General features: G+C 42.2%; 1 protein-coding gene across 2 annotated transcripts in view; it reads left to right on the forward strand.

Annotated features, from left to right (window-relative positions):
* Positions 1–25,350, forward strand: part of ugp2b (UDP-glucose pyrophosphorylase 2b) — a 67,957-nt gene extending 42,607 nt beyond the window's left edge. For both annotated transcript variants that reach the window (XM_080782503.1, XM_080782502.1), the window contains exons 4-10: positions 3,277–3,462; positions 11,194–11,327; positions 16,928–17,225; positions 17,786–17,983; positions 19,310–19,552; positions 21,142–21,246; positions 21,641–25,350. In XM_080782503.1, coding sequence (XP_080638629.1) covers positions 3,277–3,462; positions 11,194–11,327; positions 16,928–17,225; positions 17,786–17,983; positions 19,310–19,552; positions 21,142–21,246; positions 21,641–21,748 — 1,272 coding nt within the window. In that variant the 3' untranslated portion in view covers positions 21,749–25,350. The remainder of the gene's footprint in view (positions 1–3,276; positions 3,463–11,193; positions 11,328–16,927; positions 17,226–17,785; positions 17,984–19,309; positions 19,553–21,141; positions 21,247–21,640) is intronic.
* The last annotated feature ends 643 nt before the right edge of the window (positions 25,351–25,993 follow it).

Consider the following 25,993-nt stretch of genomic DNA (forward strand, 5'->3'; position numbering starts at 1 on the left):
TTCTATGACTGGTGTGAGGTTGGTACTGTAATGTTGATGTATTTTATATATTTATATACCGCTGCCCTTTTATATTTTGTGCTGTTGGACAAACGAGTCTGAAATAAAGTTTATTATTTAGTTTATAGATCTAATCAACAATTCTCGCAGACTCATTCTAGTTCTCAGCATACATTTTAGGAACAGGTCCTTGAAGTTTGCCAGTCTGTTCCAGTGACACAGTTATCTTCTTATTCTTATTTTGTGTATCATCGTCAAATGTCCAACTCAGTTTCGTGTAGCCACGCCCCACTTGGAAGATGCCGGCCCCTGAAGTTAGTCTGTACAGACTGTGTTCTGCAGTCTACTTGGATGCTGCGCTGTCTTCATAGTTGACTTCATCTGCTGAGCCTCTTAGCCTCACTTGCTTCATTGTGTCATAGTGCACATCTGCTTTGCTTCTCATGTGTTTTTGTTTTAAATATGAACTTCCAGGAACTCAGATTAGCTTTGCTTTGTAGCAACTGTGTCTTTCTTTTTGTGAACACAATCTCGCATTCAGCTGTCCATTTCCAAGAAGTGACCTTTAGCAATGGCGGGTCATAGCAGAGTGGATGGGTTTATCATGACTTCAAGTACCTCAGATTCAGATTCACTTTATTGTCACTTAGTTGCACGGTTTAGGTAAATACATGTGAAATACTTATGCTCAGAAGCTACAATAAAAACATGTATTACCTGGTATGGGCTCATGGGTCAACTCAACAGAGCAAGATCTAAAAGTGAGGAACCCACTTGCATGGAGGGCCCTGAATGGCATGGCCAGTGTATGGAACTCCAACCTCCCCGACAAATCAAACTCAGCTTCTTCTACACGACGGTAGAATCTGTTCTCCTATAAGGCAGTGAATGCTGGAACCTGAAGCCAACTCTGCAGAAGGCGCTAGACGGGTGCTACACCAGAATGTTACGTGTAGTGCTCAACATCAGCAAGAGTACTGTTACCAATGAGAATCTGTATGCTGGAATATTCAGGGTGAGCGGCAAAATAACAGCCAGGAAAATGAGACTTGCAGGACACTGCCAAAGACACCAGGAGCTGCTAGCCAGCAAACTGGTGCTGTGGGAACCAACAACACAGTCACGAGGACCGGTCACGAGGACGTCCCAACATATGTGGATATACTCAAGAAAGATGCAGGAGAGCAAAGCACCAACAAGCTGGCCGGATGTATGGAGAACTGGGATGACTGGAAGCGACGATGGAAGGCTTGTCTGAGGACGGCCTAGAGAGAGATGAAACATGCATAGACATTCAAAAGTCAGAGACATTGGTGGGTGTTTGATCATTATAACCATAACTTCCACCTTCTCTGTGGGATAGAGTAGAGCAGTGGTTTCCAAACATTTCAGCCCGTGGCCCAAAACTGAAATTTGATATTTGCCTGGGACCCAAACTAGTGAAAATAGCAGATCTACAAGCTCACAACATGTCGCTACTTTGTGAGCTTGAGGATCGGCTATTTTCACAAATATCTGTTCTAATTTATGGAATTTGTTAGAATGTTTTTGGAAAATGTTTTGAAATGTAATAATTAAAAACCAAATGTAGGAAACAAAAAGTAAGGGGAACCATAACAACAGTAGACATAAAGTACAACAAGACATGGTGCCCATTTCTTTCAATTTCCCAGTAAATTCAGCCTTCAACATTTCTTTACACAGCCTCAGCGTTTAAACCTGTGATGGAAAATTATAATGTTGCAATTGGCTTTGCTGGAATTTTCAATATGATTCCGACAGAAATCCTTTGTCTAATGAGTGGATTCTTGCTCTTGTATGCATACAGTTCTGTTGAGCTATTGCAGCAAGGTTATATATTATTAACACCAGAGACTTTTGCTTGTGTGAAATGCCTTCCCTTAAAAATCTTTTAATCTCACCAGCTCCCTTAGAGACGGAGATTACTCCTGTCTGCAAACATTAAATCAGAGCAATAGTGAATTGTGCATTCATCTTCATTGATTTTTCTTACTCAGTATTCATTTAGCCTGCAGGGGAATTTCCACAACAAACCAAATGGTCACGGCGTAAACAATTAAATGTGTACTGAAATAAATATAATAAATAAATTAAATAATAAAGAATGAGTTGACAGTTTCTTCAATTCTACTATGTAATCAGAAGGAGAGTTGCTGTCTTGTTGATTTTTTTATTTTTGTGCAATGATGAGCTGCCTTGCTTATAGCTGCTTTATCACGGCTGGATAAAACCTCCAACAGTGTAAGAAATTAAGAATACACTGACCTTTTGGTTGTTTACATAATTTGCGATAGTCCACTGTTCCGATGGCCCAGTGCCTTGTGCTTTAAAATGACAATGAGAGACTTAAATCTAAAGAAACTGAATGGTCTATATATGTTGTATATTTCTTTGCTTTATATACAGTACTATAGATTTTTTGTTGAATTGATATTAAAGCATTTTAATAGGATTCATCAGGTTATTTGACTTATAATACATCCAATATCAGTCTTTTCTCAGACCGACTGGTGCCATTAGATCCACCACTCACATGTTCCCCTCTATATTGTCACCGTCTGTCTCCATCTATAACTTTCTCTATCAGCTGCATATCTTTACTCCTGTCCAATTATGTCTCACTCTCTTACACGTTTCAACTCTTTTCCTCTCCCACACATTCTCTCTAGTTCTGTCCTGTTCTGTTCTCTTTTCGACTATCTGTCTTCCTGGTTTTCTCTGTGTTTTTCTTAGTTTTGCAGGAGAGAGAGAGAGAGAGAGAGGAAACAGTCAAAACAATTTGTATGAAAGTGCTGATGAGTGAGTCCTAATATTGACCTCAGAAAGTGACCACTCAGTCACTCCAACTCCTCACTCAATCCTCTCTCTCTCTCTCTCTCTCTCTCTCTCTCTCTGGTTCTCCCTCTCTCACCATAGTCTTTTCTGCTGCCTAGCCAACATTGTGACATTTGAAACTGAGTACCGACAGTGTTGTGTGTGTGTGTGTGTGTGTGTGTGTGTGTGTGTTTGTGTGTGTGTGTGTGTGTGTGTTAAGTAGATAACAGACAGACACACATTGACACACACATTCTCTCTCTCAAACACACACACACACACACACACACACACACTCTCTGCAACACGTAAACATGTCATGTACACATAAACCGTTTTCACTGTGCTTGGGTGCTTGTTGGCCTGTAAATCTCTTTGCTCAAAAAACACAATTGGTAAGAGCTTGATTGATTCTTGATTCTCTCCGTTTCTCTCCCACAGATCCAGCCTTATGATAAAATAGCTGCTCGCGGCCTCCCCGACAGCGTGGCCGAGAGCCTCAACAAGTTGGTGGTGGTGAAACTCAACGGAGGTCTGGGGACCAGCATGGGCTGCAAGGGCCCAAAGAGCCTCATCAGTGTCCGCAACGAGAACACCTTCCTAGACCTCACGGTGCAACAGATAGAGGTGACACACCACAGACAACACCTTCCTAGTGCAACACAACACAATTTCATAGAAGATGTGACTGAAATGTTGCAAAGAAGCGGTGACTCCATTGGTATTGGAAGAGTCCAGTCAGTTGTCTATGCTACACCTTCCCTTTGTAATCCCTAAGACCAAAAATGAAGTGAGTGTGTGTGTGTGTGTGTGTGTGTGTGTGTGTGTGTGTGCCGGCTCCCTGGATGCTCGGCTGAGTTCATGCAACTTCCAGACACTTGTAAAATGTGGGGGGGGGGGTTAATTCATTGAATAATAATTTGGTTGGATGGACTGGAACTGGACTTGCAAATATAGTTACACAGGAAAGCCACCTTAATTCAGAAGGTTTTCAGTTTTCAACACTGCACAAATTCTGTCACTGTCATCAGCATTTCAGCACACAGTTGATGTTAAATTCTTTGGTCACTTCACTTGTTACATTATTTTGTTAATGTTGGCTCTGACATGGTCGCACTCACAGGTAAGTCCCATTACCACAGTGTGACTGTGTGTGGGTGTGTTCACCCACACACAGTGACATCACCAGCTGGCCAGCTGGTGATGTCACTGTGATGTCATAATAGATAGATAGAATACTTTATTGGCAGTTTAAGAAAATAATTACAGAAAATGACATCATTTAAAAAAAAACTCCAAATGGACTTAGACACAAAAAAGCTTTCGCTTGTTTCCATTATGGTCCACTTTGTAACATGAAACTATACACATACATACTGTACAGACAAAACAACCATGGAACATATAATAAACTAGAACTGCACTCTGCCGAGTGCATACTTGCTTGTTGCACACTAGTAGGCCATAAATGGCCAACTAGTGCGCAAGCAGAGCGCGCAAGTACTTTCGACCGCTGTAAACTGTCACATCTCAGTATCTCTGTGAAGGAACGTTTGAAATGTATAATCATTAGGTGTAACTATTTGCTACTAGTGCACAATTTGATGCGTATGCAAAAAAAACAGCAAATTTGTGCCTGGTTTGCTGGGACCAGATTACACAAATTACCATATTTCTTACGTCATCATTGAGAGCTAGTCATACATATACACACCACGTACTCTGGTCCCAGCAGATCAGGCACAATTTGCTATTTTATTTTTACTGATTATGTGTATAGTATACGTATGACTAGCTCTAAATGATGACGTAAGACATATGGTCATTTGTGTAGTCTGGTCCCAGCAAACCAGGCACAGATTTGCTGTTTGTTTTGCATACCCATCAAATGGTTGACGGCTGTCACGTTGAAGAGACCGGGCGAAATTATTACTTGCGCGCTCTGCTTGCGCAAGTAATAAACCTTATATATAAGGCTGGGAGCTATATACATAGGACAAGAGGTACCCTGAGAGAATAGTCCTGAGCATGGGAGATGGGCTATCCCGGGTCGGAAGCTAACTATGACCAGTGAGTGTGTAGATGGAGCCATGATTTCAGGTCTTTCCTAAATATTGCAATAGAATTTAGGGATTTCAGGGCTGGAGGGAGTGCATTCCACAGAGTAGTGGCTGCGTAGAAAAAAGCGTGTCCTGAAACTGGGGGGAACTAGATCATAAGGACTTCCTTTGGCTGAGTACCTGTGAGCATCCCTCACTCTGGGCAGGTAGCCCATCAGGTACTCTGGAACAGAGGCACCTAGGATTGGGTGCTTGTTGGCCTGTAAATCTCTTTGCTCAAAAAACACAATTGGTAAGCGCTTGATTGATTCTTGATTCTCTCCGTTTCTCTCCCACAGATCCAGCCTTATGATAAAATAGCTGCTCGCGGCCTCCCCGACAGCGTGGCCGAGAGCCTCAACAACAATAATGGGTGGGGATGCCCCGAAGGGGTGGGACCAGGCAGACTTCAGACATAGTCCGGCAGCCGGGGGTGTGGAGTGGGAAATCATTTTTTTTATTGGCCTAAAATATTGTCGATATACTGTATATATGTGTATTCATGAATCCACTTGCTGACGGTATTGAGAAATCTTTGAGGGGCACTAGCCCCTCCTATATTCAACTATCAGTGTAGATTTTCGTCTTACTCAAACATTAAACTCCCATTGACAATGAATGGAGAATTTACGTCATGTGTCTGAGCAAATGGACATATTACGTCATGATTATGTACGATGATATGAGAGCCCCTCACTTCATACGGGTGTGATTTTTTATAGGGGTGTGTGTGTGTATGTGACATTGACAATCTATATCAAAGTCAAGTCAAAATTTCATTATGCTTTAAGTAGCATGTGACGTGTCAAACTAGGGGGTTTTCTTGATTCTGAATCCATTCCAAGCACTAGTTTTGCACAAAAAACACTCTTTGGGCTAAAAACAGCCATAGCTGTCATCACAAATGTGATGAGGTCAGCATATTTTGTGCAAAACTAATGCTTGGAATGGATTCAGAATCATAGTTTGTGTGAGGTTAAGGTTAGGGATATGTATATTTGGGGCGAAACATCCTGAGTAGAATCCACTAGGGCTGCAACGATTCATTGATTAATCGCAATCAAATCGATTATGCAATTAGTTGTCAACTAATTTAGTAATCGATTAATCGAATTGGCAACTAATCACTAGAATTTTTTGCAATTTATCATAGGTGATTTCCCACTTAACCATAGTTTTTCCAGTGTTAAGTGTAACTAAACTAAAGTGTGATCCATCTCTCTTCCCTGTGCAACTATCTCATGATAGTTGCACAGTAGCGACTGCAAAGCAAAATATGACACGCATAACGATTATAGTATCAAGAACATATGGCTTGAATATTTATTTTTAAATTACCTCTTTACAATTTACAATTTAGGCATTTAGCAGACGCTCTTGTCTTAATCCAGAGCGACTTACATTAAGCAAGAACAAAAAGCATGGGGAATACATCACATAAAAACATTTATCATGAAACATGCGTAAGCTAAGAAAGTAACAGTGGAATATCTATAATGAAACTATACATATAAGCTATACATCTATACTACTATGATATACATTATGTACTATGACGTGCTATGACTACATACAATGCACTTATGCTGTTTACATAACATGCTATAAGTCTGTATCAAATGCTATCTAAGTCTACAGAATTGCTATCTAAGGGGGTGGGGTAAGTGCTATGGGCCATGACTCTTTGAGTTCAGAAGAGTACTGTTCCTTCTAGACTGACACATGTGTAGCTATTCTTTAATCAAATGTATGCAGTCAGAATAAGCCTAAAGACACCATGAGTTGCTTTAATTAATTTAAATTTAGTTTGTCTTTTATTTGAATAGCAGCCTAATCAGCAGCTAATCAAATGACATTTTAAATGAATTATATTTTTTCTTAGTTAGAATGTCTAAAATAACAGGTGATAGCGAAATAAGTGTCATAATCCGATTAATCAATTAATGGTTTAAATAATCGGCAGATTAATCTATTATGAAAATAATCGTTAGTTGCAGCCCTAGAATCCAGGAAGTGATGCTCGTCTGCGAGTCATTGAGTGCAGAGCGTAAACATCTGGTCCAAATGGAGGATTTTTATGAAGTTGTTTTGGCAACGTCTTCCCCAGGGTGTATACCTCACCCCTCCTGCCTTCATTTTACAAGTGTCTGGAAGTTGCATGAACTCAGCCGAGCATCCAGGGAGCAGATGCTTTGTACAGTGTGCTGGCAAGGTTCTGGGGAAATGGGAAATGGGCTTTAGAGATAATGATAAAGTGCATGTCATCCCTCCTCGGCACTCTTTCCAATCCGTCAGCTGAATATATACTGTATATACTGTACGCACGCACACACCTCTTGAAACGTGAGTATTTGAAAGTGATCTGAGGGGTTCTCTTGTAAGGGTGTGTGTGTGTGTGTGTGTGTGTGTGTGTGTGTGTGTGTGCTGCCAGTTGAGCTCAAAGAGGATCTTTTAGTCCACACAGGTCTGCAAAACTGGAAGGGATACAGAGACTGCAGTGTGCTGGAGGTGTGTGTGTGTGTGTGTGTGTGTGTGTGTGTGTGTGTGTGTGTGTGTGTGTGTGTGTGTGTGTGTGTGTGTGTGTGTGTGTGTGTGTGTGTGTGTGTGTGTGTGTGCGCTGTACTGTGCAGGCAAGCTCTCGTGCACGGCACTTTTTGTTTTTATATTTTGTTTCCTATTTATACATTCTTGCATTGCGTGCGTGTGAGTGCATGCGTGCGTGTCTGCTCTGTGTTGGATTTGTGTTTCATAACAGCCTCTCAAACACACTGAGCTCTGTGTCCCACTCACCTCCCACAGGCATTAGTGGTGGTGGTGTGTGTGTGTGTGTGTGTGTGTGTGTGTGTGTGGGGGGGGGGGGGGGTGGCATCCATCCATCCTCTCCGCAGGTCTGGTCAGATTACTTCAGGACTCAATCCATCCATTTAGGGAGGGGGAGGGGGTGAAGGGGTGGAAAATGGACCCATACTCTGAAGGCCCTCATAAACACACATTTTCACTGTGTGAGCCCCAGGCTGCCCCACACGTTTACGTTGGCTCAGTTCCCTTTCAGCCCCTACTAGCTACATCTAACTCAATCTGAGAACCCATCGGCAAATAAAGGAAAAACAGTCCTCTATTCCTTTGAATTTCAACAGTCTGTCTGGAGAGACTACATCTAACGATGCACAGCAGCCGTATTGGAAAGAAATTGGGCCTCTTCTTTAATTCCTTCACAGGTTTTACCAATTATACTAATTAAGGCTCTGTTCCATTTAGTGTAGCTCTGACCCCCACAACTCAAAGTTTACAAATGGAACCAAATGGAAAGTCACAATGTGATGTTGTATGACGATGTATGTATTTTCCCTTCAAAAGGGGAGTTTGTGGATGTCATATGACAATATTACATCATTTCAGGGTTGGTTGTAGCAGTTTACTCACTTCCTCTCCTTGGTCAGCCCTGCCCTTTCTTGTGGTTATGTAAAACTACACTCCCATGGTCAACTCAACATGTTTGCGTAGTGTTGTGTACTAAGTACAACATACGCTTTTTCTGTGGCCTCTCACTTGTCATTCAATTATATAAACATACTTTTGCTTTTTGAGCGATGATATCACACAATGGGGTGTAGTTAATCAGAATATGTATTTAACCTCCTCCATACCTTCGTTGCACTTAAGTAAATGCTCAAATATGATTACAATATGTTTATCTAAGTAATGGAGAATGTTTACTTATGAGCTAGTGGGATTATTGAGAAATGTCATAGTGTGAAGAAAAGCCAGCAACAGCAAGTGTCAACCATAGTGCAGTGAGTGTACCATTACCCACTGCCTTAAAGGAACTAGAGAGTGTCAACCACAGTGCAGTGAGTGTACCATTACCCACTGCCTTAAAGGAACTAGAGTGATGGGGAGACCACAGTGCAGTGAGTGTACCATTACTCACTGCCTTAAAGGAACTAGAGAGATGGGGAGACCACAGTGCAGTGAGTGTACCATTACTCACTGCCTTAAAGGAACTAGAGAGATGGGGAGACCACAGTGCAGTGAGTGTACCATTACTCACTGCCTTAAAGGAACTAGAGAGATGGGGAGACCACAGTGCAGTGAGTCCACCATTACTCACTGCCTTAAAGGAACTAGAGAGATGGGGAGACCACAGTGCAGTGAGTGTACCATTACCCACTGCCTTAAAGGAACTAGAGTGATGGGGAGACCACAGTGCAGTGAGTGTACCATTACCCACTGCCTTAAAGGAACTAGTGATGGGGAGACCACAGTGCAGTGAGTGTACCATTACTCACTGCCTTAAAGGAACTAGTGATGGGGAGACCACAGTGCAGTGAGTGTACCATTACCCACTGCCTTAAAGGAACTAGAGTGATGGGGAGACCACAGTGCAGTGAGTGTACCATTATTCACTGCCTTAAAGGAACTAGAGAGTGTCAACCACAGTGCAGTGAGTCCACCATTACCAACTGCCTTAAAGGAACTAGAGAGTGTCTACCACAGTGCAGTGAGTGCACCATTACCGGTACTCACTGCCTTAAAGGAACTAGAGACGAGAGTGTCAACCACAGTGCAGTGAGTGCACCATTAACAACTGCCTTAAAGGAACTAGAGAGTGTTGTCTACCACAGTGCAGTGAGTGCACCATTACCCACTGCCTTAAAGGAACTAGACTCTAGAGAGTGTCAACCACAGTGCAGTGAGTCCACCATTACCCACTGCCTTAAAGGAACTAGAGAGTGTCAACCACAGTGCAGTGAGTCCACCATTACCAACTGCCTTAAAGGAACCAAAGAGTGTCAACCACAGTGCAGTGAGTGCACCATCACAAAATTCTACATGAGCAACTGAAGTAGTTTATGTTTAAAGAAGTGGGTTGGATTTAATATTAGCATGCTGGTCCCAATACTTCAGTCATGAACCACTTAAATCCAAAAACGTTGAGAACCCCTGATTTAACCTACAGGCGATGTGTTGTCACACTAACATGAAAGCATGTTCCCAAGAAAGTGAAAGTAGCAGAGAGGAGTAATGATTGGTTAATCTAGGGTAAATTTCTAGGGGTAAGCCAATCAGAGACAGAGTTGGACAGGACTTGCTGCAATACACACAGGCAAACACACACAACCATCACCGGCACACCCGTTGCACGCACGCACGTTGCATGCACGCACGTTGCACGCACACGCACACACACACACACACATACACACACACACACAGTCACACACACACACACACACACACACACAAATGCAAGTCTAGACAACAGCGGCAGTTTGCAGCATGGAAATATAACCATTATTTTGAATTTGTGGAGGTAATGGACGGACGCTAAATTATGGTCAAATCAAATCACTAAAACTGTACTGTTCCACTACATTTCATAATGATAATTGCTATTACCACAATTGCTTAGCAGAGTTCAATGATGCAATTCATTTCAAGTTGATTATTATTATTCTCCAATGCTATAAGGGCATTAATGGGAGCCCCATTACTTTTTTATTTTAAGTAATCAGTTGAAAATGATTGAAATGGAGTAACTAATGACTAGCACAACACTGCTCACAACACGTCACATCACAAGCTTATAGATGGGCTACTGTAATTGGTTTGGGCCTCGGGGAGGCATCACGTTTCTGTTTTGGGTCTCAAGCTAAACAGTTTGGGAACCACTGCTCTAGAGTTGTGGATGTGTAGTCTCACAAGCCTTCGCCAGGCAACTGCCAAGGTTGCATATTTTGCCTCGATATAATTATAAAGTGTTTAGTGCATGAATGAGTGACCACATTCAACGATGTCAGTAGGCCTATTGTTCTGGAATGGGTTAACAGGATGCATGCTTTCATCACTTGCAGTGTTTCATTCGGTTAAGAGTGTCCTCTCTCTCTCTCTCTCTCTCTCTCTCTCTCTCTTTTTTTTTTCTCTCTCTCTCTCTCTCCCCACTGTTCATGCAGACCTTGTAACATGGTGGTTGTTTCTTCATCATTTGTTCATTTCACCACTTATAAGCATGTCTAGCATGTCTGAAGTAAAATCAGACACAAGTAGCTTAATGGTGATGGATGATGATGGTCATGGAAGGGGAACCTTCTGAAAGCTTCATGGGCAAAGATAATCAACTTAAAAAAAAAAAAGACCTCTCAGACATGCTAGTGTTAAGCATAATAGCATTTCCACAATATAATTTTTTACACCTTTGTGTAATTCTTACAATTGTCTTGTCTGACCCCTACACCTCCTTTCTCACTCTCTCATGCAGCATTTGAACAAGACATACAACACAGATGTTCCTCTCGTTCTCATGAACTCCTTCAACACAGACGAGGACACCAAGAAGATTCTGCAAAAGTACACTCATCACCGTGTCAAGATACACACCTTCAACCAGAGCAGGTAAGGCCTAAACTCATATCAGAATTAAAATCAAAATGTAGCCTCAATGAACTGTACAAGTACAGAAGTAGAAAATGACTATGAAAAGTGGAAGATTATAAAGAGAACGATGATGACTTTCAGAAGTCATCATCTTTGAACTATTTTTGTTAGTTAAAATGTGTACTTCAAATCAAGTTTGACTGCCACAGTGGTAGATTCGGGACAATGCACAAGACTCCTCTTAACCTGTTAAGCCGACTCCAAAACTTTCTTTTATCAGAACAGTATTCCTAACAACTATACTTTGGTGCCTTTAGAGTCTTAAGCACGAGGGTTGTAATGATCCCTCCTTCCTGGCCTGCGTGTGTGTGTGTGTGTGTGTGTGTGTGTGTGTGTGTGTGTGTGTGTGGAAATGGCCTGCACCTTTGACTCTAGCTTAGAGGAAGCCTTTATGACTAAGGTCATTAAGTACCAGCCGCTCCTCCAGTCCATCATTGAACTAGGCTATAGGTGCAATCTATATGTGTTTATCTTCGGCAGCCTAGGACATGTACACAGTTTGGTCGTAAGAGGCTTCCAACAACTTGGGATGCCGAAAAAAGCAGCCAAACGGCTTGCGAAATTCTGTGCAATATCTTCCACTATCGGTAGCCGCCAAATATGGCGAAGACGCTGTTACCTGTACCCCTGAAGGGTGTGTGGGTATTTATTTGTTCGGGATTTGCTGACTGCATTCTGTACGGCACCTTGTAAATATTTGTGTCCTTGTATTTGTATCTCTTATGTGGACATAAATAAATGATTAAAATGTGGGGTGGGGGGGGGGGGGGGGGTCAATTGGTCGACTGGGTCGTGCTCAGACATCAGCTGCAGGGGTCAATAGGTCATACTCAGTTATGGTCAATACTCAATAGGTCGTACTCATACATAGGGACATACACACACACTCAGTCATTCTGGGGAGCGCTTGGCACTGCTCAAACTGTTGCAAAAAATGTAGTGGTGCTTTTTCGTGTCAATTAATTTGGCCGCCGACTCCCCATCTCAAAATATTTTGTCCCAGGGACCCCTGGGAAAAAAAACTGTGGAAGGCAAGGGGTCGAATCCAAACTAAAGGGCAGTCAGCGAGGGCAGAAATACCGGCAAGGGCTGGGCAAAAACATGGTCTACTCTAGAAAACAAAACAGAGATCAGCAGGACAAGGCTTCAAACAATGCTTGAGAGAACACAAGACAATCTGGCAAGAACTGGAGAGAGACTAAATCTTATACAGGGTAAAAGTCACGGATAAACACATGAATGCATGGATGGACATTAGACTGCTTAGATAGGGTAATGAGTTGATTAACTGCAGTACGACTAGACTAGGCCAGAGACTTCAAGCATAGCGGGTACAATTGTGATGGCTACAGTGTACTGCGGTCTGCAGGCGATGATAGCAGTGCATAGTGAACAGGCACACACTGTACAGACTGATTGCTTTGCTTCTATTTTGGCACAAGAAGGAGATCTGCTCTCTCACGTGTCTTTCTCTCTCCCCCTTTTTTGTCTTTATACGAGATGGCAGCCAGAGTACAACTTCAGCATGTTTCAAACATTTCGACTACCTGGGCCAGAACAGATACCATAGGGAGTTTTCTTGACTGATCGCTATTGATATGTCTTGCACCAAAAAGATCAGTCATCATCATCATCTTTTTACCACATGGATTTGGTTATTTTTGAGGGAAGCTTAGCCCCTCCTATATACAGATTTGGTCCACACACGTCTCATATTTGCCATTGACAATGAAAGGAGAAATTAACTGAAATGTCCGCCAAATATGATGTAAATTTGTGGCAACACAAACATGAAATGCCATTGACAATGAAGGGAAAATATACATCATATGTAGACGAGCAAATCGGCATCACATAAATTCAGTTGTTCATGAGATAATGTATGTATAACACGTGATGATGTATGTATTATACTGTTGTATGATGATGTATAATGATAAGAGGCCCCTCACTACACATGGGTGTGATTTATAGAATTATCTCAGCTTTTGTATTTTGGTGTAAACGGGCCTTACGGGTCCATTTGATTCCATTTGTACACTGGTCATGTCCTGCTGTACTGGTGACTGCTGTATTCTGACTCTGAGAGTGCTGTGTTCTGTACTGTACTGTACACACTACAGACTACAGTAGGCCTATGTCAACAGACCATTAATCTCAACTCTATACCCAAAGAACAGAGGAGGTCTCACAGGAAATGGAATGTATCAAGCAAGCCCGTCATTAATATTTCAAGTCCCTCCGTTTTGCCAGCTGAATGGTACTCGCCTTTTACAATGCATTTTGAATTATTTAGTGCGCTCGCGTGCAAATGAGTATTTTGGGTGCACGAGGAGTTGTTTGGACGTAAGTGTCAGTAAAGAGAAATTTGGATAATGGTTAGGGGGCTTTGCCAACAGATCTAATCATCACACGTGACCTGAGATGCATTCATTTCAGTGTAAATGTATGTACAGCTATAGTATCTGTGAGTTCTAGGAGACAATCCCACTCAAACTCATCGACATGAAACAGCTCAGAGGTAGTTCCTGATCGTGCAATGTTAGTTTAAACGTTTCATTGTGCAAAAAATATAAATCAGTTTAGTTCACACACAAGAAGTCTTCCTCAGTGTATTGATTCTTGTTGGAATTATTCCATTGGGCCAAAAGAGTTGTTTTCAACTTTGACTGAACCCTCATCCATCTCCCTTGTTTATCAGCGCTACAGTGTTGGGAGGACGGTTCAGAGCTCGCCTAGGCATTCTGGAAAAGCTGCCTTTCATCTATTCGTTCTCTGCCTTCTGACATGTATCACAGTGATGAATATGAGGAAGGAGTAGATTGTAAAGGAGGCAGAGAGATGACTTGGAAGATGATGAGATTATTCTTAGTCCCAGACAAGACTTCAAAGAATGATAATCTTGGGTTGTGTGCAGCATCCCTGGCCTATCAAAGGCTAACATATCTAATCTATCTATCTATTAAAATTGGTTATTCTTTTAACTGAATAAACAAAACAGCCAAGTCCAAATGTGTACAGTTTATATCAGCATTGACAGTATTCAAAGGAGAAATCACAACAGGGAGATTTGTTGAATCAAAAGAAACGTTATTGGCCAAGAATGGTTAGTGCGTTGACCATAATGTTGGAATGTGAGTGATTCAATTCCCATGCCATGTGTTGAACATGGCCCAACTCTACCCATTAAAGGACCACTTCACCACTTTTCAACCTATCTTCATAATTATAATGGGTCCTCACTAATAATCATGATAAAATGGCACGATTTCTTTCTACTCAGTCTGTGTCTCATAGGAGGGCTGTGGGCAGTTTAGTTTTGTAAAAATGCTTAGATTTTCATTATCGTGAGAACGATGGCTTCCATTTCTGCATTGCAACTTTTCAGGACTAGAAAGCCTGCAGTTTCTATTAGCTTGTATTCCCCATCGATTGTCACTGGAGGACAGCCCTCCTATGAAACACAGGCAGAGTAGAAAAAAAATTGCGCCATTTTTTCATTATTATTTGTGAGGACCTATTATATGAAGATAGGTTGAAAAGCGGTGAAGTGGTAATTTAAAGACAGTAATAATTCCCTAAAGAATTGCATGTGTATTAAAAAAGCATGCATACATGGAATGTTTGCTTCATCTCTAATGTAATATACAAAATACAATGCAGCAAAGTAAGCAATATAGCAATATTAATCTATAATAAGTCTAGGAAAGAATTGAATGCCAGTATGTAGACCGTTGCAGGAAATCTTCTGTCATTGCATCAGAGCTTCATCTAATCAATGTTTTTCATAGCGTATGTATGTAGTGCAGTCCTGGTGGGAGCCATGAAAAACACAAAGCAACAGCATGCTGATAAATATTAATTTGAGTGCAGCAGTGTAGTGTTAATATTTGATTCTTTCAGGATGGGACTACTTCAGGAAATGCCCTTAAATAGCTCCCTTTTCGGACCATTGTGCAACTGCCAGACTGCTCAGATTCAGTGTTTTAGTGTGTGTGTGTGTGTGTGTGTGTGTGTGTGTGTGTGTGTGTGTGTGTGTGTGTGTGTGTGTGTGTGTGTGTGTGTGTGTGTGTGTGTGTGTGTGTGTGTGTGTGTGTGTGTGTGTGTGTGTGTGTGTGTGTGTGTGTGTGTGTGTGTGCGTCTGTGTGTGCGCGTCTGTGTCTGCTGATGTGTGTATACATAGATAAGATAAGTCAAGTTTATGTCACTTGGTTGTTGCCCTTCAAATATATTACCTCAAGGACCACAAATACCAGTTACAAATATGCATTTATAGTTCGATAAGAAGATGAATCATCAGCTTAACCCAGTCATTACATTCTGGTCGAGTCTGACTCTTCCAGTTGCAAATAATAAGTCAAGCTGTGGTGATGAAAGCATGTTCTGCTTTAGATAACTCCTGGTGGTGACTTTGATCTATTTCCCAGTAGATCAAATTCGGGAGATTCCTCTAAGTAGTAGTTTTAAGCTCATATTATGTGAGTGGAATGATTGAATTGTAATTAAAGAATGGTTTAGACTAATGAGGTGAGTTCATGACAGTTATAATCAATACAACCACAGGAATAAATTGTACAGTTTAGGATTAGAGCCATATTTGCTTCCTTAACACTATCACACTGCTGGTGTGTATTTCACTTAATAGTTGTCTTAGTCTAGGAACAATTTCTACTTCTATTTTCAAGATCACTGTTTTGCCATAAACGCAGCGAACAAAGACCACGTCCAGCAGCCAAGGGTAGCAGCTAAAACCAGGATGCAAATCATGCAATGATTGTAGTTTTCACATGATTCAAGTAAACTTTTCATCACAACTTCGGCAGCATTTCAGAGACACACGGAAGATTGCTTGAGAATGTTGAACATCGTTATAGTTTAAGGTGCAAAATGTCTTGATCCTAATGCTCCGTTGAAGATAATCCGCCACTCATGAGGCTTCTACGCTTACTTTCACCTGCTGCTCTCCCTCCTCATCTTCCAACGGCCAAATCAGAGCTTGCCCCTGTTCACTCCTGAGAGGAGTTTTGTTAAGTTCACCTGACATGGATCCCTCTTAGGAGCTCTTTGATCCGCTTTCTCACTTGCACTCAGCAATGACGGTGATATATATATATATATATATATATATATATATATATATATATATATAATTTTGTGTTTGGCCTTTGAAGTGCAGATCTGAAATTTAAGTTTCCGGCATAAGAGGGGTGGGTGTTCAGTCATTGTGAAATAAAGGTTTCCACGGCGTAGATGAGACATTAAGCAAACATCCACTGAGATTAGAAATGCAGTATTCTCCTTGTGCCTTTATCCATTTATGTGTGCAGTCACGCATTCAGAGCTCCGCAGTGGGTGATAGAACCAAATTTAGTTTATTTCTCTTTTTTGCAGAAGAGCATTCTTCTTCAGAATTTCATAATATGGACAAAAGCAAACTGCAGCAATATATAGAATTAGTGATTAATCATAATTTTTCCTAATTAGGCCTAGTGTGTTATTATTATAACTCTTGATAACCTCTCTCTCTCTCTCCTTGCCCCCCCTCCCCCTGCTTTCAGGTACCCACGCGTCAACAAGGAGTCCCTGCTGCCGGTGGCCACAGACATGGCCATGACAGGTCAGAACGCGGACGTGTGGTACCCGCCTGGTCACGGCGACATCTACGCCAGTTTCTACAACTCTGGCCTGCTGGATCAGCTCATAGCCCAGGGCAAGGAGTACATATTTGTGTCGAACATCGACAACCTGGGAGCCACCGTAGACCTCAACATCTTGCACCAACTTGTCAGCCAGCCCAATGGCAAGCGCTGCGAGTTCATCATGGAGGTGACGGACAAAACGCGAGCCGACGTTAAGGTATGTACTAGGTACTGACCGATGAGGTATTTATGGAGGATATACTAATTCTAGTATTAGATTGGTTAAGATGTGATAAAGGATTAGGGTTGTTGCTGCTGGAATGTTGAAACACAGATATTGGTTTTTAAACAGCGATTAAATGGATGGCCATGTACTCCCCGAATAGGAATGGCCTCAGGCCAACATACCTTTATCTGACCTAAACTCAGCCTTCCCCCTGGCAGTTTAGAGACCTGGATTACTGCATGTTTTTGTGAGGGTACCTACCCTAGGGGACACGGTGAGAACATGCAAACTCCACACAGGCCCTTTCGCCAACCTTCGGGTATGGGCACTGATGACGTGGAGGAGAGGACACGCCGCCAGCGCCCACAGCGTCCCGAGCGGGAATCGAACCCAGGACCTTCTAGCTGTGAGGCGACAGCACTACCGACTGTGCCACCGTGCCCCTAGCCATTTAGCCAATTAGTAATATACTATTTTATTTAACAGGTGATCAGACCACAGACCACTTGTAAAAACAGTTGCATATAGCAAACGTTTGGGTCTTTCTCCAGGGTGGAACGCTCATCCAGTATGAGGGTAAACTGCGGCTGTTGGAGATTGCCCAGGTGCCGAAGGCTCACGTGGACGAGTTCAAGTCTGTCACCAAGTTTAAGATCTTCAACACCAACAACCTGTGGATCTCTTTAAATGCCATCAAGAGGCTGCAGGAACAGAATGCCATGGAACTGGAGATTATAGTTAACCCTAAGGTAAGGCACACATACAGTACACTACAGTATGGTTACTTAACACACACACACACAAACAAGAGCATTTTCTCTGCCGCTGCTCGGGCGACCTGTACCCTGAATTTGTTAGAACAGAACAGAGCAGACTAGAACTACCTCATTCATCTCTGGAGGGCATATAGAGGAGATATCGTGAACATCCACGCATTATGCTCTCCTGGTGAGCTCACCATCAGGTGAGAAGAAGTGAGCAGAGGTGACTCCATGCCACCTGTGTACTGTAGGAGACATGTGGTTGTTAGGACAACAACCACATGCCTCCTTCAGTACACTCCACTGCTGTCCTAACAATGTTAGGACAACAGTGGAGCTTGGCGACAACAATTACAGGGCAGCAACCAAGCAGATGTGATTGGCGCTAATGACTGATAACGTGTGTGTGTGTGTGTGTGTGTGTGTGTGTGTGTGTGTGTGTGCGTGTGTGTGTGTGCGTGCGTGCGTGTGTGCGTGCGTGCGTGCGTGCGTGCGCGCGTGTATGTGCTTGTCTCTGTGGTGTGCAATTACCATTATCTTACATTGGCACGCTCGTGGGAGCAAGTATGAGTGTGGTGACAATGGCATTGCCTGCAGTGAAAATAGAAAGATCGCGACACGTCACACACAAACAGCAGGGGTTTTGGACCCGCAAATCAACACCATAACCCCTGACCTTGCCTTTCGCCGGTTATAGCGCCACCAGGAGGCCGACTTTTGAAAAACATTTTTTTTTAATATTACAGATTCTGTCCAAAAATCCTGCAACGTGTTCAAGACGTATCCGTTCCGATATTTCATATTCCAACCTAATTGACAAACATTGGCTTTCAAAGTTTGCATGATTTGAACAAAAAGCCTCAAATCATGAACACATCGTGCAATTTACCTACTAGGCTGAGGAATATATCCCACCCTTTTTACATTGGCCTCTTATAGCACCACCAACAGGTGGATTTTTTGCTAAACACATTTTTGGAACAAGAAGAAATTGCACCCTTTTAACATTGCCTATTATAGCGCCACCAGGAGGCCACAACCTGACCTGCCCTGGTGGAGACCTGTGCCCCGAGGGGCACTTTATCTAGTTTACATAATTTCACCTTAAGGCTGACATAATCAACATTGATTATTTCATCATAATGTTTTTGGGATCTCTCAATATCTAACTTTTCTACCCCAGACACAGCAAGATGGAGGTATTTTCCCTTAAAATGTCCTGGCGTTTCTTCTCCTGACTCATAAGCCATTTACTGTCACTGCCTTTGTTAATACATGTTGTAATTTTGTCTAATATTCTGCCACTAACGCCAGACACTGGACGGAGGTCAGAACGTGATCCAGCTGGAGACTGCTGTGGGCGCGGCAATCAAGTCCTTTGAAAATGCCATGGGCATCAACGTGCCGCGCAGCCGCTTCCTGCCTGTCAAGACCACCTCTGACCTGCTACTGGTCATGTCCAACCTGTACAGCCTGGATGCAGGCTCTCTCACCATGAGCAGCAAGAGGGAGTTCCCCACCACACCCCACGTCAAACTGGGGAGCTCCTTTACAAAGGTACATTGGTGTACAGTCCTATTACAGTATGCTCTAGTCTTACACTCTTTTATTTTTCCGGCTTTCGCCGTTATTTTATAATTTCTTTTTATAGAGGGACAGACAGTAGGCTGATAGGAAATGGGGGAGAGAGATGGGGGGAGTGACATGCAGTAAAAGCCATCGGGATCGGGAGTCGAACCCGCGGCACACTGCCAGACTGGACTACCGGCCAAGGTGCCTGGACTGCTGAGCCATGGCCCAGGCCTAGTTTTACACCCTTACTATCCAGCAGCAACAGACTATCTAGTGACAGAATATACTAGTGGATAGTGCTACTAGTACTGTAAATGAAGTAATGAACATGAAGATTTAGTTGTGTACAGTAAAACGTCTACTGCTGTACCACTGATGTACGTATTACTGCAACTACTACTACAACTATAGAAGATTTACTAACTATTCTGCCACAGTTTTTTTCCCCCCACTTTGAAGTACAATTTGCTTGACATGAAAAGGATTTAAAGCCCCACTAGCGGCCGGAAACTAGAGGCAACTTTGAAGTCCAATTTGCTTGACATGAAAAGGATTTAAAGCCCCACTAACTAGCGGAAACTAGAGGCAATGCTGCCTCTCTACATATGAGTACTGTATATCACTATTTCCCAAACACTGGGTCGGGACCGATGTCTGGGTTGCGGACCAATTTTGTTTTTGTTAACTACATGAAAATATCTTATTTATTTATAAGATGTATTATTTCAAAAGATTTTAAAAGTTTAAACTAAAAAAAAGTCACACATTAAAAACAAGATAGATCACTAGTTTGGGTCCCAGGTCCAGGTCTCATTAGCATAAATTGTTTATTTTGGGTCTTGAGCTAAAAGGTTTGGGAACCACTGCTGTATATTCACTGAAGGATTAACACATTGGTCATTTTAAGTAAAATGACAGCCTACTGTTTGTAGCCTACTAGCGCCTCCAGATAGCCTTCTTGCTTGTCCTGTTGATTCTCACAGTTCATACATACCGAAACTTTTAAAATGATGCATAAACGTTCGGCTAGTTTAATGAGTTATCAACCAGAGCTTGACAAACAAAACAAAATCCCGGTAGCCAGAGATATCAATCAATTAAATAGAATTTGGCAGGAGCCAGTCATGCGTGCTCCCACACTCATCCCCTAGCGTCAATGGTAAATGGTAAAATGATGATCTAGCTATGATTACAAATGATTAAAAAGCAACTAGTACTGTGTGCCTTTTGAACAGAAAGTAGAAATTGAGGAAATGAAAAGAGGAAAGGTCATGAAGTCAATCAAATGTGTGTCCTCTGGGAACTAGCACTCAGCTAGTTTCATGACAGTTCACTCCATGAAATATCATGTGTGCAACTGGCAATTTTGGCCTAAGGGATATGCTAGAGGCCTTTAGGGAGCGTGAAAGGTGCACAGCAACATCCTAGTACATTTGTTGTTGGAAACAGTGTTGGACAGACCAACACTGTCATCCTTAGAGCTAAAAGAAAATCACAACATGAAGTTTAGTTTAATTTCATGAGCATAGATATGACTCACTGATACATCCGTGTTGTGTCTCTTCTGTCTGTAGGTGCAGGAGTACCTGACGAGGTTTGAGAGCATCCCTGACATGCTGGAACTAGACCACCTTACAGTGTCTGGAGATGTCACCTTTGGCAAACACGTTTCACTGAAGGTCAGTCTACTAACATGGAAAATGTAACCACCACACACAGCAGCTGTTCAAATTAATTTCCTGTCTTTCGTGTGTATTGTGTATAGTACAGCTCAGCTATAGCCTGGAGAAATCTTTCCCAGTCTAAATCTGGCTAGTACAGCCAACACAAAATGCCCAAATAATTGGTTAAAAGTTACAAAGATGTTATCACAGAGACTTCTATGATAATTAGGTGCATTGTTAGTCACTACCTTGGTAAAAAATATTACCTGCAAAGTGCAAATTATTATCTCACCATCACCAATTAATATAATATGTCAGTATTTAGTTTTTAGTTAATATTTAGGTTTTGTATGCAGTTAAACAAAGCTCGCCTAAACCTATGTATGGTACGTGGTCTTGTGCCTCACAGGGAACAGTAATCATCATAGCTAACCATGGGGACCGGATCGATATTCCTGCTGGCTCCATGCTGGAAAATAAAATTGTATCTGGCAACCTCCGCATCCTGGACCACTGAGGCCTTCTCCTTTTCCCCTTCACACTCCCACATCATGTGACAAAGACGCCTTCATCCCAGTCATGTGACTTAGTATAGACTTGCAATGATGTGACTCCAGACCTCGCGTTTACTGTACTATACCTACAGACTGGTGACAGCAGTGAATGAAGGCTGTCATTGCAGATGCAGTGCTGTGATGAGTCACAACTCCAAGGCTATTTAAATAATGAAAGGACATAAGTGATACCTTTCTGGTCCAGCAATTTCAGCTGGCAAATTTTGTCTCACTGGGAGACAAACTGGAGCCGGACGTTTTATAGAACACATTAAAGTCAATGAGAGCTGGGTGAACAAGTGTACAGTATGAATGAATATATTTGAATGAATGCAACCTTTGTAAAATAATAATTTCAGGAATATAAAAGAGAAGTTATCGCACATTGTTTTATGTTGTCTTGTTTTTCGATGTGCACACTACATCATTGTATTGAGGTATCTAAAGAGCACAGTACGTTTTGGTAAGTATGGGCTGCCCTTATGGCTATTATCGTCAGCCTATCAACCAGCTCTTGCATTGACGGTCCATACTGACCAGGTAGAAATGTAATCTGTGTTCTTTAGATACCTCAAATTAAATTATATAGTGTACACATACAAACAAAAGCACATTTGTGCACATTTATAATTATTTATCTGACCTTAAGAATATTGTTGTTTATTCGTGCACCTGAGTCTCATTGAATTCAGTGAATTCCATTGAACTTCCAGTTCCAGTTTTTGCCTCCCAGTGCATCTATAGCGCATGCTATGGTGTAGAACGTATCTTTAGTTGCCTTCTTTACATAGCCTTGCACAACTCTAGGAAGTAGTCATATATATGTGCCTTCCATCTGGTTGGCAGGAGTTGTTTTTTATGATTGTCTTCTTGGCCAGGCTGATAGGCCAGTACCTGAAGACTATGTTTTCACTCCCGTGAGCATGTCTGTCTGTCTGTGTTTGAGTAGCTAATCTTGGGCACCGCTGGACAGATCGGCATGAAACTTTGCACGCTCACTCAACATTTGAAGTTGGCCTAATGGTAGCAGCATAAACTGTCTGTTACACATTTTGGCCTATAACTCTTGAACCATAAGCCGTAAAATCAACCCCCCCTTCTCCGATAACCGCCATTTTGCATGTTCTTCAAAACACACTTTTTGCTACTACTCCTACAGGCCACAAATTGGTACACTTCTCTGCAGTGTTGTATTGGTAATTTCATCCTTGGGGGGGATGTCTCGAGCATGTCGCTTAACACCTACACTACAGGAGAAGCAGGTATCACAATGGACCCTTGATTTGCATCCAGGCTTATTCCTGTGTTAATGCACACTGGTGTGGGGGCCACGGTGCTCCAGTCTCTAGCGCTGTGACCCGCCGTCGCCTCACAGCTAGAAGGTTTCTCCTTTTCATCATCAGTGCCCCTACCCTAGGTGGGGTTTGCAAAAGGGCCTTTCTGTGTGGAGTTTGCACTTTCTGTCTGGTGTTTGCATGTTCTCCCCGTGTCCCCTAGGGTAGGTACCCTCACTCAGTTTCACTGAGTGAGTTTCACTGCCTAAACTGCATCCCCCTGGCCAGATGGGGCGCCTCATGGAGGGGGAAGGAACTGGTTAGAATAACATGTTCCTTCCACACGCTATGTCCAACCGAAGAAACTCACCCCTGTCAGGTGAAAATAATTGGCTTGTACTCCTCATGCATGGAAGGAAGCCATGAGGTCTATCCAGGTTGGCAGAGGGAGTGTAGCACCCAGGATTACACTACACAACACTGGGTGAAATAATTGGGTTACAAATCGTAGGACAAACAAAAGAAAAAAACTCGGCACTGTGCAGCCTTTTATAAACTTTGTTGAGGTGTGAACTTAAGGATGTTTTTAATCAATGCATGTGCGTGCGTGCCTGCTCCTGAAATGTATTTGGCGGGGACGGCCTGATACTGCGTGCAATGACCAATTCAACACTGCTTCTTTGGAGTCATCTGATCAAGATGTATCAATCAGAATTTTCATAATCCATTCCCATTGGTTAGGATTGGCTTCCAAAGTTTGCAGGAGAGGCCCATTTAGCAAGAAATACCACAAATCATGAGCGCAGTGTCCACTCTGCCCTAGACTTTTATCACACGTTGATGTGCCTCTAAATAACACAGTCAAATGTGATTTCACTTACACCCTTGGGTGGCACCATAGATGCCACACATCTCACTATTTGCACCTAATCAAGTACAAATGGTCTTGTGAGTCATGTGACAATGGCTGTCAATGTAATTGACTTTAAAGATTTGTGTCCAGGACTGAAACAGCCCTAGGTAGGCCCGTATAGGCCACCCAGCCTGGTGAAGACCTGTGGGAGTAGCTCCCTTTTGTAGTTGGACTTGAGTTTAGTTTGCATAAGTCACCCCCTAGAGGCTACTCTGTTATTGGCACTCAGAATAGGATGGCACATTCTGGTCAAGTTGCAATGAATTTAAATCAAAATCATAGCTGTTTCTCAATACCAAAAACGGAATTAACAGACTTGTGCCAATGGGAAGAATGTTCTCGTAATCTCGTCGAGTTAACATTGGGGAAACGATGAAGCAACGACTTGACTAATTAATGTCCTTGCCTTGAAATGGTCATATAACCATATTGTTGACACAATCTGCACTGTAGACCAACCATATTTGTTGACACAATAGAAAACCATTGTAGAAAGAAGTTGTAGGTAAGGCAGTATGATTAAGTACTGTATGTGATTAAGTGGAACATTTCATCATATGGGCAGAGGCAGAGTGACAAAAGGAACACCTCTCCCGTTCTGATTAAATCCAAGGCAATTGTTAAAGGTGTGCATAGTTGAGCAATGTGGCTGTGTTTTGTCAAGTTTGTTTTGCCATTAGGACTAGCCTCTGTTGGACAGATTAGCAGCGGTACAAGTACATACAGTACAGACAGACAAGCGGTCTCAGTTTCTCACTCTTGAAATAGGAGGCGAGTGGGTGAATATGTCATTTACACTCCTATTTTGAATTAATGTTTGCTTATTGCTGGTCCCTACTATCCATGATCCTGATTCTCTGTATTTCTCTTAAAATATGCCCATATGAAAACACTTCTACTGTAAGTAATCATGATGTAGAATTTAATCTTTGAAATTGAAAGTTCTTTGTACATACAACAATGGTCTTTTTCATCTGTAGTGTTTTTATATGCATAGTTTTGTTTTAAATGAATGTGTCAGTGTTTTTTTCTTTCGCTATGCCTCCACCAGAAACCTTACACCCAGTGTCAATCTCCTCTCCACTCATTTATCGCTCTCTATCTCCTTGTGGTTCCCTCTGTCAGCCAACACAGTACAGTAGCTCTAAGAGCTGATACAGTATTTTATCTTCAAGTGTTGATTATACCATACACAAACATCCACTTTTGGCACTGTATGATATCTGTGTTGTCAGTGTGCCGGCACAGTGAGATGGGTTTGAGATGTTGGACACCAGAAGCCCGAAAGCAATAATGTATTGTTCTGTGACAGCAAACTGGTCTCATCTCAGCCCAGTTCTGTCCCCCCAGAGCTGAATAAAGTGCAATATGGAACACCCGCATTGTGTCAATTTCTGTTTATGTTCAGAATAAGTGCAACAGAAAGTACGATGAAAGTGATATGAATGAAATGGCTGGATTACCAACCCAGTATCTTGATTTATTAATTAATCAGAATGGCTCATTACTACAGGCAGATACTGTAGTAATATTCTCTTCTCTTAAACATAATGTATGCTCCATCACATGAGTATCACTTTCAGAAAATCTGTTATTTTCTGCAAATGACAGAATAAATTAGGTTTTAAAGGAGCGGATGCAACAGACCACAGTTATTTAAATTGCACGTAATTGTCTCCACCAGGCAGGCATGGGGATAGAATGTGTGTGTGTCCGTCCGTCTGTGGACGGCTAATATCTGGCACCGTTGGATTGATCTCAGCCAAAATCTGCACACATACTCCCTGGATGCCAGAGCTGAACCTCTGCCCCAAGGTTTTCACATGGGCCTGTTACAGGGCCACCAGGAGGCCGACATTTACACCTACAGATTTTGTCCAAACATGACTGTGATTTCCAATTCTCACAACATCACTGAATTGACTATTAACTATTCACCTATATATATAAAAATACATCGCATCCTTCCACGAGCCAGATTTTGGTTCCCAGTACCGGCAGAGTAGTTCCGGAGCAATGGA

This window comes from Protomyctophum bolini, assembly GCF_963924005.1.
Source record: "Protomyctophum bolini genome assembly, chromosome: 14".
Lineage (NCBI taxonomy): Eukaryota > Metazoa > Chordata > Actinopteri > Myctophiformes > Myctophidae > Protomyctophum > Protomyctophum bolini.